This window comes from Haliotis rubra, unplaced genomic scaffold (genome assembly GCF_003918875.1).
Source record: "Haliotis rubra isolate DU_JTF1 unplaced genomic scaffold, ASM391887v1 Scf963, whole genome shotgun sequence".
In the NCBI taxonomy this organism is placed as follows: domain Eukaryota; kingdom Metazoa; phylum Mollusca; class Gastropoda; order Lepetellida; family Haliotidae; genus Haliotis; species Haliotis rubra.
The window spans coordinates 195,597-213,036 of NW_025767705.1; the positions used below are offsets into that span (position 1 = coordinate 195,597).

The window sequence follows — 17,440 nt, forward strand, 5'->3', positions numbered from 1 at the left end:
AGATGATATTTGATGAACATAGAGATGTTTTCTGGGTTACATCTTCTTTTTATTCTCGAGTACAACGTTTCAGGGCTTGTTTTGGCCCCATCATCAGGTAAAACTGAACAGTATCTGTTAACTCTGGCCGACGACGTGACGTCACAATGCTATGACGACGCAATACATGTGGTGGTCAATAGATACAGATGACATGGCTAATAGAATACATGTTATTATGAATATATAAGATGTCGTTTAATTACTGCAAAATTCAATGGCATTGTGTGATCATAAGATAACAAAGAATTTGCTTGGAAACGTAAAGAAAATATCAGATAGTTCTCCAACATGTTCCATTTGTATTATGACAAACAGCAACAACAACCAAACCCACAAGAGCAAGCCCCAAACAGTACGGCATCAGTGTATCTTCATGGGCACACTGAGATTGGGGGATTTTTGGGACGCTTCACATATTTTATGTTGTTTCAAGTGAGTGGGTTTGGTTTTACGCCGCTTTAGCAATATTCCAGCAATATCACGGCGGGGGACACCAGAAATGAGCCTCACACATTGTACCCATGTGGGGAATGGAACCCGGGTGGCCGGTGTGACGAGCGGACGCTTTAACCACTAAGCTACCCCACCGCCCCATGTTGCTTCGAAGTCAACGGAAGCTGGTGTCTTTTTAAGATCTCATTGAACAATTCTTTTATCTTGGGAGCTTTTGAATTATTTCTCCGAGCAATACCATTATCTACGCCTCAGGTTACTGTGAAACACATAACACAATATTGAAGACTATAACTTTCTGTTTCAACTGGACTCGTTGGGATACCTGTTAGAAATTTGTCCCCCAACAACCCCAGCTTGTCTGAAAATGGGGGCGGTAGTGTTACCTAGTGATTACAACATTCGCTCGTCACACCGAATTCCTTGGTTTGGAATTTTTGGAATTCCTCACATGGGCACAATGTGTACAGCCAATCTCTACTGTCCCCCACCTTGTTATTACTGGAAAATCGGCGTAAAACAACATTCACTCGCTTGTCGCTAAAAGTAGACTGAGCTGATCAGATGACTTCGTGGATTGCGTGTCACTGTAACCCGACGATGCGGACTGTTGGTTTGTGTGGCCCAGACTCGGATCATTTACTGACTGCTATCTTGAAGCTAGTCTGAATACTGGAATATTACTGCGAGTGGCCCTAAACATTAAACTCAGATGCTGTAGGTGTATAAGTATATGGTCATTCACTTACCGACATGTAACAGAAGGCAACTTACAAAGAAAACAAACAAAATCAGTAATTAAAAAAATTCTAAGGACAAAATATGTTCTAGGTAATGTAATAAACGCACACGCACACACACACACGATTATTTCGCCCGCAATTCATTTAAGAAATAACTTCAAACACACATTAAGGGAATCTGTAGTTTCGTCAAAAGGAAATCAATGAAACAAACAGAAACAAATAATGATAGAAGTAATAATACTCCCACTTTAAATTACATCCTATATATACACATGTGTGCAGTATGCAGTCAAAATGTTCACATAAATCTGTTTGTGAATTAGCTCCATGTGAAGCCACAAATCACGCTCGATATCAAGTGTACAGGCGAGTACCAACATCGTTTGTTTTTAACTGTTTGCACACAATTTTAGTCATCTCGGAGAAGGTAAGTCCAGAGAGGTGCAAGACTTTGGTGTATAGCACTTTGGTGAGACCCAGTAGTACAGGGAGACCCAGTAGTGCAGGGAGACCCACTAGTGCAGGGAGACCCAGTAGTGCAGGGAGACCCAGTAGTGCAGGGAGACCCAGTAGTGCAGGGAGACCCAGTAGTGCAGGGAGACCCGGTAGTACAGGGAGGCCCAGTAGTGCAGGGAGACCCGGTAGTACAGGGAGACCCCTCTAGTACAGGGAGACCCAGTAGTACAGGGTGACCCAGTAGTACAGGGATGGCGCCATCAAACCAAGGATCATAATCAAGACTACGAGATTCGAACCACTGGTCAAAGGATCCTACACACCTTGGTGAAACAAGTTTGATTTTCATGTTAATCTGGGATTCGAACCAATGATCAAAGGATCCTACACACCTTGGTGAAACAAGTTTGATTTTCTCGTTAATCTGGGATTCGAACCAATGATCAAAGGATCCTACACACCTTGGTGAAACAAGTTTGATTTTCATGTTAATCTGGGATTCGAACAAAGGATCAAAGGATCCTACACACCTTGGTGAAACAAGTTTGATTTTCATGTTAATCTGGGATTCGAACCAATGATCAAAGGATCCTACACACCTTGGTGAAACAAGTTTGATTTTCGCGTTAATCTGGGATTCGAACCAATGATCAAAGGATCCTTCACACCTTGGTGAAACTAGTTTGATTTTCGCGTTAATCTGGGATTCGAACCAATGATCAAAGGATCCTTGCACACCTTGGTGAAACAAGTTTGATTTTCTCGTTTATCTGGGATTCGAACCAATGATCAAAGGATCCTTGCACACCTTGGTGAAACAAGTTTGATTTTCTCGTTAATCTGGGATTCGAACCAATGATCAAAGGATCCTTGCACACCTTGGTGAAACAAGTTTGATTTTCGCGTTAATCTGGGATTCGAACCAATGATCAAAGGATCCTTGCACACCTTGGTGAAACAAGTTTGATTTTAGTAGTTCTATACTGACAACGTACGTGTAGCGACAGTCGATATCACGATAAACCTGTAAACACAAGATGCCTCGTATTCGAGAACGTAGGACACTCAAATTCATATAAACTGAGCATGATCAACCCTGTCAGGTAAAAACCGTACTTCCTCTAATACAGGTGTTATCAAAACCACGAACAGCGGCCGAGGCTCTCCTGTATGGATATACCATGTTAGTGGCTGTATCATGTACTTATTTTTGCATATTTAATGCATTTATGGCGTTTATGTATGCAGTTATGTGTACAGATTGCAAGGACGCACGCGTGTCTGTGTAAGGTAGGCCTCCTATTTTTGACGCAACGCAAATGAACTCGCATGAGGAATTCCCCTAATGACGTCATTCCTATAAGGTATTTCCCCAACACGTTGACAATCAGGTAAGGTTATTTTCTCATCTTTCGATAAAAATATGCGATTCCAATTGCAGACAGGCTGAGATATTATTTTAATGTGTTTCTGCGCCTGTCTGTGCATAACATATACAATAATATGACAAACCTTTGATAAATTTCATTCCCAGAACAAGCTACTTCAAGATGCTTCTAAAAGTCTCATGAAAAATAAAATTGCCCCAGATATTTCATGAGGCTCAATTTGGTTCACGTCAACAGAACCCTCAGAACTATGTTCCCCAGGGGAGTTAGCACTGCTCCAATTCTATATATGTGGAATTAGTAATGCCTGAGTGTATGAGAGAACAATGTTGGTATGAAAGTAAATATTTTCTACATACCTTTAGTTCAATATTTCGAAAACACATAACAGATTGATGTTATTTAATTCCCTAATAATTCCCTTATAAGACGATTATAGGCTCTTTCAAGTAATCTTTGTTGGTTTAAGGGATGTACCCACCATCTCCGTGTTCTGTTCTCCTCCTCATGCACAGAAACTGCCAGAGAAGCTCGGATTTTTCCTCCATCTTATATTCATCCGTCTTATATCGCAGATGACCGCACCTAGTGTATTGGAAAAAACGCACTCGGTAACGCATGCGTGAAAAAATGCGGACGTAGTGTAAATCCAGCCTAAGAGTAATTTGACCATGTTAACATTATGTTGTATTTTTACAGTGTAATGGTGTCTCGTTGAGGTCATTGAAGCATTAGAAGTTTGGGTCAAGTAATACAATATCTGCACAAATGCCTGCTCATAAATTTATGTCCAAGCAAAGTACACACATGGTAGCATCTATAGGGTAAATCCGGTAAAAAACGTAGGCATTTCTTCACCCATAAAGACGAAGTTAAAGTGGGGAGTTATTTACCCGCCTGGCTCATAGATCTGTAATGGTAGATAAAAGCAATGACTCAAATACTATCTGTGCGATTTACTGAGCCCGTACCCGGAAGTACCGTAAAACATAGCTCCGTGCGTGCAGTTCGTCGGATTAGGGTAGAATAGTCTCAGTACCCTCGATACCATGGAGTCGGACTACAAGATCGTCAGGGAGCTGGGGACGGGGGCGTTTGGAACAGTGTACCTCATCAAACACAAGACAGAACCGGAATGGGTATGTACTACTGTTACCAAAGTCTTGATTCTGATCCTTGGTTTGATGGCGCCATACCTGTACTACTGGGTCTCACCAAAGTGGTATACAGCAAAGTCTTGTACCTCTCTGGACTTGCCTTCTCCGAGATGACTAAAATTGTGTGCAAACAGTTAAAACCAAACGATGTTGGTACTCGCCTGTACACTTGATATTGAGCGTGATTTGTGGCTTCACATGGAGGTAAATCACCATCAGATTTATGTGAACATTTTGATTGCATACTGCACACATGTGTATATATAGGATGTAATTTAAAGAGGGAATATTATTACAACTATCATTATTTGTTTGTTTGTTTCATGGACTTCCTTTTGACGAAACTACAGGTTCTCTTAATGTGTTTGAAGTTATTTCTTAAATGAATTGCGGGCGAAATAATCGTGTGTGTGTGTGTGTGTGTGCGTGTGCGTGTGCGTGTGCGTTTATTACATTACCTAGAACATATTTTGTCCTTAGAATTTTGTATTTATGGTGCTTAATCGGGTGTCATTCGATAACTAATCAACGGATAGATGAAAGAAAATTATGTACACGTAGCTGAAGATGATTTCCAAGATGTGTGCAAAATATCAAAATAAAATGACTTCTACTCAATTTATGAAAATTATTCTTGCAACAGTTAATTAACATGTAAGTCTATCGAGATATCACTAATGATGACTCACTTATGGCCAACTACTGTATGAAGTGAACGTCGATACAAGCCACAGGCAGGTGTCAGACCCTCCATTACTCAAGTATATATCACAATACGTTGTTGAAGATCGGCATTGCGCCAACAAACTTGATAACGGAACATTGGGTAAGATACCCAGTCCGCTTGTCTGCCATTAGTTAAGTATAATTCACAAGGCGTTGTGTTGAAGATCGACACCGCGTCAACAAACTTGATCAGGAAACTTTGGTAACAGTAGTACATACCGTTGATTAGTTATCGAATGACACCCGATTAAGCACCATAAGTACAACTTAATTTTAATCTATCCCATAGACAGCCACGTCAAACCTGATTGGTATGTCTAATATTTGTTGTTTTAATAGTTGCAGTTTTCTTATAACCATAGGAAAATTGAATGGGAATTATGTGTATTTGCAGCTGGTAGATAAGTATTGAAAGTAATTCGACCCAAACTAAATTTATGAAAATTATTCTTGCAAGAGTTAATTAACATGCAGGTCAGTGGGAATTTCACAAATGATGACTCACTTATGGCCATATTCTGTACACTAACTGTGCATGTGTTTATTTTGCCATTGGAATAGAAAACCCTGTTTCTCATAAAATCTATAACTCCCATATGTTATATCCCGATTTGTATCTTTTGTGTAGTAAAGTGTTAAAATAGCTCGATTTCTTTGGCATGTCAAAAACGATTGAGAAATGCAGCGTCTGTTTTAAATTCGTTTTCCCTCAGAACGGATAATTGAAAAGAAATGCATTGTATTACCAATTATTTCTCATACGGACAATAACTATCTGACAGAAAGTATGACGTAAATGCTGGCAATGCTTTAAAATCCTGATTGGTTATACCTGTTGTCACGTGCCTTCGGAGCCCTGAAGAACTGACCTGGAACTGGGTGCCGTTGTACAGAGCGATCTTGGCGCTAAGGTGACTGTAACTCCCATACCTTAACACAGAATTAAGGTAACCTTAGCGCTAAGGTTGTTTTGTACAACGGCTCCCAGGTCTTTAGCAACCCATGCATGTCGTGATGATCCTGATGTCAGTCACTGGATTGTCTGGTTCAGACTCGATTAATTTCATATAATTGTTTGACGTTTTACGCGTTCTATAACTGTAATATTACTGAGTTCGGCGTTAATCAACAGACGAACACATTTGCCTTGATATTTGTGTGAGCACAACGTGTAATGGACATGTCCGCCCCTCTCGTCGTGACAGACAGTTCGATCATGCAGGTGCGGATATGAAGTTTCCATGACTTCGAGGCGAGGTGAGGTGAAATTGGGTTTTACGTCGTGCTTGAGAATATTTCGCTAATATGACGACGTGCATGCGTGTGTATGTGTATGTGGGGCTGCTTGTACTAGCCCAGACTTGCTGGTTTTATAGTGCTAGCCCACTGAGATACCATGCCGCAGTGAAGCATGAATACCCCATTCAGACACATTATACTGACTCCGAGCCGACCAGTCCTTGTTGTACCCATTAGTGCCGAGCGCCAGGCAGGGACCAACAAGTACCATATTTTAACGTCTTTTGGTATGATGCGGTCGGGGATCGAACCCGCGACCTTCCGCTCTCCGGGCGGACGCTCTAACCACTACACCACGGAGGCGGTCCCCATGACTTCGAGTCGAAGTAACAACATCCTAGATCTGTGTCCATGGTGATAGCGTCTGCTCTCTTGTTATGCAAAGAATATATGCCCTTGACTGATTGAACGGATTGAATTTGAATACCTGGCTTCGATCCCCCTTCCCATTTCTGCTGTCTCCTGCCGTTATATTGCTGGATTGGTGCATACAACGGCATAAAACAACATTGACTCACTGTTTGGGGTGTTGTGGTCGGCCACACATGCACCAGTGCCAAGAGAGAACCTACAAATGAAAATCAATGCTGTGGAATGTGTACACGCTTGAAATAGAAATAGCAACATACATTCCAAACAGGACACAATTCCCATGAAGTGATCGTCGAATGCCTGCTGTACGGTGATCTGCTACTGGCCTCTTTGTCATGGTTGACTGGACGCGTGAAAGTGGGAACACACACACACACACACACACACACCCCCTTCGGTTGACATATCAGTGTATCTCCCGGCAGTGCTGTAGCGATGCATCGAACTATCGATAGATTGCAATTGTTGCGGCTCCGAAAGCAATTAATCGATGGTAGAAACGAAAAACTATCGATGCATTGATAGTTTCTGTGACTATCGATACCTTAGTAATTGACTTCCGTTGATAAATGCGCAGCGCCAAATACAGGAAATTCACTTTGATTTGGAGTGATCTGCCCCTGTTACCTCTTAAACAAACATGGCGGCAAACACGGCATGTGACTAGGAGTTCGAAATTGTGAATAACAATAAGTTTATGTTTTAAGTGTTAACTTGATCTGTGCTTCAAGTTTCTTGTCAGTTATTAAAAGAGACCGAAATTACTTCAACTTGTTTTAATTTCATATAAACTATACATTCATTTGAGAAATGACTCCAAGTGAGACAATTCAAGGAGAAAATAGTTGGTCGCAATAGTATAAGATAAGATAAGATAAGATAAGATAAAATAATACTTTATTACCCAAGGAGGGAATTTTGTGTACAGCAGAGGTATATGACATGTTAAAACAGAGAGTACAATACAAACAGACATACAAACCATGGGCGGATCCAGGAATTGTGAAAGGTGTGTGTGTGTGTGTGTGTGTGTGTGTGTGTGTGTGTGTGTGTGTGTGTGTGTGTGTGTGTGTGTGTGTGTGTGTGTGAGGGGGTTAAAACCCCTGAACCCCATTGGCTCCGTCAACGCAAAAAAATCTTCAATGTGGTCTTAAGTCATTTTCAAAAAAGAGGGGTGGTGGTTCGGACCCCTTCTGGATCCACCAATGCAAACATAAGCAATAATTAAACACATGCTATGTTATGTTTCAACAGACTATCGCTATCACAATAGTTGTTTCCCTTCAGTACTCATGATCACCCCTATCTCCCGGTGTTCGTGTTTCATGCTGGTGCAGTGTGTGTGTCAACACAACAGGTACATAGTAGTTATTCTCAGTTATGTGGACATGTTGTCCAGACACAAGTGAATGTTTATCCCTACAATCTCTACTTACGTTCGATTCCAAAGCCCCGGACGACCCTGCATGGTGAACCGCCGCACTAGATATCAACCAAAATAAGGTCATCTTTTGTGTGTTTTTTTATCTTCAATCTCGAGAGCTGGCTGGCGAAAAATATAATTCGAACATATTCTAAAAAATGTCACTAACTGTGCAACTTATTTTTTGAAATTAAGAAATTTTAGATCACTTGGTAATAACCATTAAATTAATTTATGATGTAATTCAATTGCATTGGTTGGGAATAAAAAATGGTTAACAGTAGTAAACACGTATAAATATATGTATACCTAAATGGGTGATGGTAGTATAAATGCGTACACATTCTGATTCTCGTCTGAGAAATTGAACATCCGATTGTTGACATAAATATTATAAATTTAGCATCAATAAACCATATCATACATCAAACTTTTATGATTTCGCAACTCTGTGTGACGTTGAATTCACATGTATTTAAAAAAAAGATACGACAGCTTCACTCAGTTGTGTGTTACAACCATACACTGTTGTACTCCTCCTTCAACAAGCAGTCGTGTTGGATTTCACTATCGGGCAAAAGTATACACCCGATTTGGAGTTAATGCTGAAACGCACGTAGCTATGCTTTATCTATGCCACGAGTGTCTTAAACAATCCTGTTTGGGTAAACACGATCCTGACTGTGTGGCACACTCTGCAATATACTGGTATACGAGGCCATGACACAATAAAATCATGGCGAATGTGGGATTCGAACCCAGAATCAAAGGTTTCGGACACGCCCAAGGGACGCAGACTATGTTGGCTGTCCAGACAAACTGAGACGAAAGGGCCGCCTTTGTCCCAAGTGCGGATGTGAAGAAGCCATGTAAGAAGTGAAGCAATCCCCAAGTGCAGGAAAACATGACTTTAATCACGATCTAATGGCCACTTTGTGAACATATCACCAGTGATATAACGACCAGGTATGACTCATGTACGTAAGAAAACAACACCCTCCCCTAACCAATAGAAATAAAACACACAAACCCCTGCATGCGCCCCCGGAAACAGCACGTCGATGTAAGTTGCTGAAAAAGCAGCCTTTGCAATTGTCACTCAATAGCTACCTTTAGCCCCAAAGTATTGTAATTGTCACATTGTTAACCAGTGCCTCATGATCAGTCGCTCATAAAGACATTATTTTCCCTATCGTCAGTTCGCCCTGAAAACTGTGGATTTGTCAAGAGCAGACTCAAAAGAGAGGGCCAGTGCCGAGAGGGAGGCCAATCTGATGCGAGAGCTGGACCATGATCACGTGGTGCGGTACGTGGCGTCCACCTTTAACGGGTCCACCCTATTCATCTTCACGGAGTACTGCGAGGGCGGGGATCTGTCACACTTCCTGGAAGACTCCAATGGGAAACTGCCTGAAGACTTGATCGTGTGTTGGGTGTATCAGACGGCTTCAGCATTAGCGGTGAGTGGACGAGTGTGCTTTTTAGCTACTGTATATCTCTGCGAAATACTCATGTAGGTAATCGAACCAGGGCCTTCGGCATGATCAACAGACGCTGAAATCCACCCCCACCTTCCTGGCATAATGCATCTGGAGTGATGTGGATATTTATATGATTATTAACTGAGTTCAGAGGAGAGGACTGAGTTAGGTTTTGTGAAAACTTACAACCACTTCTCTGCCACTGATACTTTTTATTCATGGGTTATAGAACTCCCAGAATTTACAATTACTTATCGTGTGCCGGGAAACTATGTTGCAGTACTTGCATCAGATGAAGATCCTACACAGAGATCTGAAACCCCAAAACATCTACCTCACTGCTGAGGGGGACATCAAACTGGGGGACCTCGGTATTGCAAGGTATGAATACAATGTACTTCGAACACTCTTGATGTCTGGAAACAATACATTTAGGATTGCATGGCACACCTATGATACAGTATACGCGGGGCTGGTGTTGGAAGTCGATTCAGCACAAGAACGTTGACAAAACAGTGAACATTCTCATTGTAGGGTCCTCGATAAAGGAATGGGCATGGCGTTAACAATGGCAGGAACCCCGTTCTACATGAGTCCCGAGATATTCCAGATGAAAGGATACGACCACAAGGTAGCTCTCTTCCTTAACTTTATATACAACTTGTGACGTCAAACTATTGTTTTGTAGGGCCCTGGTTTCGCGGGATAGCTTTTCAGCAGGCACTTTCAACTGAATGTACCTCTGTCCCTGGGTTTTTCAGCAGAATATACCTCTGTATAGGGTCTTTCAGCAGAATATACCTCTGTCCAGGGTCTTTCAGCAGGATATACCTCTGTCCCAGGGTCTTTCAGCAGAATATACCTCTGTCCCAGGGTCTTTCAGCAGAACATACCTCTGTCCCTGGGGTCTTTCAGCAGAATATACCTCTGTCCTTGGGGTCTTTCTGCAAAATATACCTCTGTCCCAGGGTCCTGGGATCAGTTTGTTCCCGGGACTTTTAACAGAATATTATGTTTCTCTGTCACTGAAAACAATATTTATTTGGTCGTAGGTTACAACTCCGAAAAAACACATGTAAAACAAATTAACAAAAGCAACAGTAAAAATGAAAGGTGAAAATCTAACAAAGAAATATGCATATTTGAAGATATGCTGTAGGTCCTGCTAAAAATGTTCGGCTCTTCCAAACCATTTGGCAAGTCCCTTATCTTCACACTTTTATTTCAGACCGACATCTGGAGTTTCGGGTGTGTGGTGTACGAGATCGCGGCAGGAGAACATGCTTTCAGCGCCCCAGATATGTCATGCCTCGTTTTTGCAATCGTCTCTGGCAAAGTAGGTAAACTGTATTAACAGTAAACCAAAATGATAAACATTTTAAACCGTTTCCAGAACACCAGGAAGAATAAATGTCATCGTTCCTCTGTCATAGGTTCCTTTGATACATACATCTTACAGTGATGGGCTGCGTCAACTGGTGAAGTCGATGATGGACAAGGACCCGGATGAACGACCAAGTGCTGAACAGCTGCTAGACCGTAGACCAGTCAAGGAATTCGGAAACAACACTCAAAGTGTATGTACACATACGATTGTCTGCAAACTGGGCAGATACAAAAGTGCCAAGTTTACGCTGGCGACCGAAGTGTCTCTAGGAGCGCCACTTACCATGGCTGTGCAGTGTTGCAAGAAGTCTATGATCAAGGATTCGAAACCCTGAAAATTCTTCTTGCTTTGTCAGCATCATATTGCCAATTTGGAAAGCATATAAGACCTTGACAAGCGAACGCTTTAACCTCTATGCTACCCTACTGCTCACTCTCCTATTTTCAGCCCATGATAATTATGAAGAAATTCAAGTTCAGGACCAAGTGGGGAACACATGACTCAAGTGTAGACGTTTCCAAGATGTTCACGACGGCAGAGCTGAACCCTCCTCCATGCTTCGGAGAACATGATATTCGCATTCTAAAGACTCTACTGCTGCACAGGAAGAGGTTGGGCCGACCTTCGCCCTCGGATATCAGCGAAACTGTCAAAGCGAACAAATACCTTCCTGCGATGAGGGTTAAGGAGGAGGCGATTGAGCTGAACCTGAAGGAGGACCCAAGCCATGCAGCCGTCATGGAGTCAGTGATGCGGGGATTGATGGGTGTGATGGTTGATTCTCAGGATGTGAGTGTTCATACTATGTAGAGACAATAATAATGTAGAGCGGTCTAATCAAAACTAGTGGTCAGGGTCCCCATCCACAAGGCGTTCGTAACGTTCGAATGGCCTAGTTTGTACGTGTACTTCTTCAGTATCACGTTCAACAAACGAGCGTAGCGCTGTCAGTGTTAAAGTATGATAGTTACGATCACCTTAGCGATACGATCGCTTTATGGAACGGGCACCTGCTCTCCATTGGTTGTCTATGTTAAGGTCGCATGCAGATTCCGATACCTTTCGGTATGGACTTACCGAAACAAATCGTCAAAAATGCAAATTCAACTTATAAAGTTGAAAAATAACGCGATGAAAAAAACCGCGCGAAATCGGAGTTCAAACGTTTCACTAATTTTCCCCCGACTTTTCTGGGGAAAACTGGTTTCAACAGCTGGGCTGCGCTCATAGCACGTGCGCAGTGAAATAGGTTCGCGCAACTTGGAAGCGGGCTGTCCGGTGAATACTCGGCGAAGGCTTTGGTGTGAGCTATTTTTCTAATGTTTTGTTGATATCTCACAGGCGCGAGCTTTTTATATGTTATGACAGTAAATTAACTGTTTATATAATTTCATTTGTCTGTTTCACCACACGTTCTTCTTACCGAGTCACTTTCTCAGTTCGATACTTAAAAGCAATGTCATTATTTAGCGTTGACAGAATTTCTAACTGTGATATAGATATGTCGTTGTCACAGACAAAACTCAATGTCTTGTTTTATTGACACCTGTGTGTCTGCCTGCCTGCCTGTCTGCTAATGACAATATTCAATACACAGCTGCTATCACTGACCACATGCAATTTGAACTTAACACCAATCAGGCTATACACCATAAACAAAATGCATTGATTTATGGCCCGAGTTCGGTCTCTGTCACATTATGTAATTACACAGACAGACAGGTGTGATACTTGAACACATGACATGTTATGATGTCTGTTGATTGTAAAATGTTATACACAAACAATGAGCATGTATTTACAAAACCCAACATCTCTATATGTACACACACAATGAGCCGTCAGGGCATCTGCAGTAAATGAACCAGCCGTTACACTTGAGTGCACCCTCACCCGCTCTGACTGGGTTCGGTATCCCGGCTGCTTCGTTTCTTGGGAAGTAAAACCCAAGTACACAATTTTGCAATTTTGATTTGCGATTGTACGGTTATAATTTTGTTTATATGTTTTTTCATAACCAGCAATGTATATTATATGTCATGAATAAGTGATAATTGTGTTTCAATTATGTTTGATTTTTTGGTTGCATGTGACCTTTAAAGTATGGTAGTTACGACCACCTTAGCGATACGATCGCTTTATGGAATAGACACCTGCTCTCCATTGCTTGTCTATGTTAAAGTATGGCAGTTACGACCACGTTAGCGATACGATCGCTTTATGGAACGGGCACCTGCTCTCCATTGCTTGTCTATGTTAAGGTATGGCAGTTACGACCACGTTAGCGATACGATCGCTTTATGGAATGGACACCTGCTCTCCATTTCTTGTCTATGTTAAAGTATGGCAGTTACGACCACGTTAGCGATACGATCGCTTTATGGAATAGACACCTGCTCTCCATTTCTTGTCTATGTTAAAGTATGGCAGTTACAACCACCTTAGCGATACGATCGCTTTATGGAATGGCCTCCTGCACTCCATTGCTGATCGTAAGAGAGACCTGCTGATTGATGCAATACCGCGGATTGCTGTTCAAGGTTTGCTTGATACGATTAAGTAGCTCATTCATTTATTCATTCATTATCAGAAGCTAGTGAGTGTCATGTAGGTGATTATCCCTAATATAGTTGGTGTATATTTCAGCGCACCCTCAAAGCTTCAGCCATCTTGCCGGCTTTGGACATTGATCGTACAGGAGGCCAGGGGTCATCTACTGAGAAAGGTCTGCAGCATAGCATATTTACAGCTCTACGAAATATACGTAGTAAGACGAGGCCGATGGAAAATCCCACCTACGTGCCTTTCGAGAGTAAATACACTGATAAACGTTCTGTCGTCTGGATTTTTGAAAAATACAAAATAATACTTTTGGAAAAATTGACCCATATTTACAGAAATTAGAGTTCATTGGACATGGATGGCCTAAACATATTTTGGTTCCTAGTTTAAGGAACAAAAATGTATATTTCAAAGCTGAGATTGAAGAGAAATACACCGAGGAAACAAATAAGGGAACACCACTTCATGGCATCTTTTTGATGCTCGGATTTTCTCCCACAGCGCTATTCAAAAGCTGGTGATGAAAACTGGACAATATTTAAGACACGCCTGAAGTTTCCTGTGTTCCTTTGCTTGTTTCTCTCAGCATATTTGTCCTTCACAAATAGTAGAGCCTGTGGAACCATCGATACCTTATGTTGTTAGTTCATATTATTCATATCTTGAACGTACGCTGTCCCAGCAAGGGCTAGAACATGGGCTCCTGCTGTCTGTCATTCATTTGTCAAGGGTTTCTTCGTCATGTCACCGAAAATCTTACTCTAATATGGATTATACTTTACTTAATAATTCATCAATTCAATACCGATGAAAATGATATTTTCATTTTTATAACATAAAAGAGATACAGAACTATATGTATATATGTGTTATACAATAAATATGAAGTTGCCATCTATATACTTGTCTTATATATTCTCCATCTTCTAAATGCCTCTCAAGAATCTAATATAGAACTATCATTCAAATTACTCTAAAAGGAAGAAGTCATATGTGATGGAGAATTCATCTTTTTTATTTACAATTTCAGCAATAGATGCCGAATTTATCTTGAACCAGATACAGGTTTTACAGACGTGAGTCTTACCACTGTAGTTCTTTATCCAAATATGTGACTATTAGGAACCCATTTCATTTGGGATTCTAGAGAAGAAGATCCATCGTTCATGAAATTACACATGCCACGTAACATCATTTGAACAATAGATGCATGTACGTGCTGTATCACATAGCAGTGGACGGAATGAAAGTAATACTTCCTGGCACCCAGCCACTCGTAATATCTTATTTCCTATTCAAGAACATTCTCGTTAATTGAAATCGTTTTGTAGATTAATTGGAAATAAGATACGATGTAATCGTGACCAGGGCTGTAGTTATGTTTTGTAGTGCGTGCGTGCGTGTGTGCGTGCGTGCGTGCGTGCATGTTAGTGTTGGTGGGTCGGGGTCTGGGTAGGCAAAGTTGTAAGAGTAGCTGGGTTGACACTAGGCTGACCCTATTGAGACAGCCTCCTTTAGCAACACCATTCATTATAGACTGCTTAAACACTGAAAATCGGGGCTGTGTGGTAGCGTTCGCTCGTCACGCCGAAGGTAGGGGTGCGATTCCCTATATGTGTAAAATCTGTGAAGGCCATTTGTGCTGTCCCTCGCCGTTATAATTGCTGGGATATTTCTAAAAGCGGCGCAAAACCATGCTCACTCACTGAAAATCAGAGAAATGAAATGATCCATTGCTGATAGTGAATATGATCTCTAATGCTTTGTATTTGAACAGAGACTGTGCTAAGGGACTGGGAGAGGACAAATTCAGGCGGGCTTACTCCATCCTGGATTCCGTTCAAGATGCAGAGAAACTGAAGGTAGAGACAGAACAACGTAAACAGGGTACACTGTAGAATGTTTCGACGAACTGGACACACAACGAATAATAATGTTATGCAATAGTTTCAATGTAATTCCTTTGTAAAACTGCTCAATATGTTATTGATTTGAATGCAAACGCAACAAAGAACTAAATAAAACTCAAGACTACACAAGTATGTTGAGAAATAGTATTTGCTTAGTCAGAGGTCAATACGGATCCATGTTATGAAGAAATAGTTTTCGCTCACAAAACCCAATACGATCAAAACAACAAAATGTCAAAAAGGAATAGTGAGCCTCATAAGTATATATGTTTCGATATTAGAAGGTCGGTTGTCGTTTAACGCCACACTTAGCAATATTCCAGCTATATGGCGGCGATCTGAAAATAATGGAGTCTGGACCAGACAATCCAGTGATCAACAGCATAACCTACACAAGCTTGGATACGATGACATGTGTCAACCAAATCAGCGCGCCTGACCAGCCGATCCCGTTAGTGACCTCTTACGACAAGCATGGGTTGTTGAAGACCAATTCTTACCCGGATCTTTGGGGTTTTCGAATTTCGAATTTCGAGTAAGAATATGATAATGAGTATTGATATATGCACCATAGTATGTCGTGTTCATCCTGTAAAATATATATTCCCGGTCGAATATAACAGGCCGAAATATGAAATGATTCAGATTAGAACAGATGGCTGCAATGTGGACAGATTTAGCCTCTTGATTTAAGTGTAAGTACAATCTTTAAACATGATGTGTAGGTATACTCTCCGTGACATAGTACAACTACGTAAGGTTTGTTTCACATCATTGATACTTTCTCTCTTGCAGGGACGTCTCGTTGGCCTGATCGGAGAGGACATGTTCCGGGAATACAGCGAGAAGATAATGTGCTTGCGTATGTTTGAAAACGGATTACAAAACGTGGGATCTCAGAAACGATAATAACTCCACATAGAAGTAACTCAGAACTTGATGCAACAGAGATCCGGGGAATAACGTTATTAACATAGCAAAGTAACGCGGATCCCGGGCAGTACACTGTGGTAGATCCTTCGCGTACGGGTTTGCTGCTGATCGAGGGTGATAATCTGGGCAAATTTCATATCACGCTACCCGTTATTAACCTACGCACTATTTGTTGACATGTAAACTGAGGTTTTGAAGCAATATAATGCTACGAACAGTAACTCATAGATTCATCTTATCTAAGATTCATTCAAGTGCGTGGCATATTCACACACATAACTGCGTCTTGATCATTTGTGACATGTCCCCCTCTTTGACGGCCCCAAAAGCGTGAAAAGATGGAATTTGTTGTTACCGCGCCTGACAATCAGCATCACGCAGCTTTTCTGAGACCATCTTTGATATCTCTTTAATAAGTGGTGTCCGAAAATCGAGATATGTAAAACCAAAATTTTGAAAGATCGAAGCTTAAAATATGGATGCACTGATCTCTGTGTATCTGTAGCGAAACTAAGATGCATTTTAATGAGAATAGACAAGCCTAAATTTCATCAACAAACGACTCAAATGCGATGCTAAACAATTTACGACAAAGAAACTACAACATGATAACTGATACCCTGAATCCAACCCCGAGCACGTCTGTGGGAGAGCGCAGTGTTGGGGAAGATAGAGATATCAGGCCGCGTAATTCATAAAGACGTGAAAGATGATATTTGTTATCAGGCACAAAGTCGGCTCGGAGTCAGCACAATGTGTCTGAGTGTGAGCGTTGAGATGCGGCATGGTATGTCCTGGGCCGATCACTTTGCAGCACAGCCGAGCCCAGCACGCACGCATACGTTTATACGGCCCTTTTTACCTGAATGGGTTTAAGTATATTGAAATTCATTCGTCTGAGCGGCATGTCACCACGTGACGCCTGTATCGTACACACTGCTTCTCACCTGAATAGGGAAGCGCATCATATTACCACTGAGTGTTGACTAGAGTTGTCACTGCATTGTTTGAGGAACGATATAACCTTAGGAACGTTTAAATACCTTTATCAATGAGCAAACGACCATATCGATGAATTGTTATGATATGAATTGAGCGAAATATA

The 17,440-nt window shown here is 41.4% G+C and overlaps 2 protein-coding genes across 2 annotated transcripts; both read left to right on the forward strand.

Annotated features, from left to right (window-relative positions):
- The first annotated feature begins 4,134 nt into the window (after window positions 1–4,134).
- LOC124265153 (serine/threonine-protein kinase Nek4-like) lies at window positions 4,135–11,264 on the forward strand. Its single transcript, XM_046699941.1, has 6 exons — window positions 4,135–4,224; window positions 9,262–9,522; window positions 9,824–9,924; window positions 10,078–10,174; window positions 10,772–10,879; window positions 10,977–11,264. Exons 1-6 carry the CDS (start codon window positions 4,135–4,137, stop codon window positions 11,262–11,264), a joined length of 945 nt encoding a protein of 314 aa, XP_046555897.1.
- Window positions 11,265–11,536: 272 nt separating this feature from the next.
- LOC124265155 lies at window positions 11,537–16,985 on the forward strand. Its single transcript, XM_046699943.1, has 5 exons — window positions 11,537–11,719; window positions 13,577–13,655; window positions 14,523–14,568; window positions 15,270–15,354; window positions 16,198–16,985. Exons 1-5 carry the CDS (start codon window positions 11,606–11,608, stop codon window positions 16,309–16,311), a joined length of 438 nt encoding a protein of 145 aa, XP_046555899.1. The 5' UTR covers window positions 11,537–11,605; the 3' UTR covers window positions 16,312–16,985.
- Window positions 16,986–17,440: the final 455 nt, after the last annotated feature.

Coding starts and splice junctions, on each gene's coding strand:
- LOC124265153 (XM_046699941.1), top strand. CDS start 4,135: ATGGAGTCGGACTACAAGATCGTCAGGGAGCTGGGGACGGGGGCGTTT. Junction 9,925..10,077: donor GGGGACCTCGGTATTGCAAG/GTATGAATACAA, acceptor TTCTCATTGTAG/GGTCCTCGATAAAGGAATGG. Junction 10,880..10,976: donor TTGCAATCGTCTCTGGCAAA/GTAGGTAAACTG, acceptor CCTCTGTCATAG/GTTCCTTTGATACATACATC.
- LOC124265155 (XM_046699943.1), top strand. CDS start 11,606: ATGAGGGTTAAGGAGGAGGCGATTGAGCTGAACCTGAAGGAGGACCCA. Junction 11,720..13,576: donor TGATGGTTGATTCTCAGGAT/GTGAGTGTTCAT, acceptor TGTATATTTCAG/CGCACCCTCAAAGCTTCAGC. Junction 14,569..15,269: donor CAGATACAGGTTTTACAGAC/GTGAGTCTTACC, acceptor GTATTTGAACAG/AGACTGTGCTAAGGGACTGG.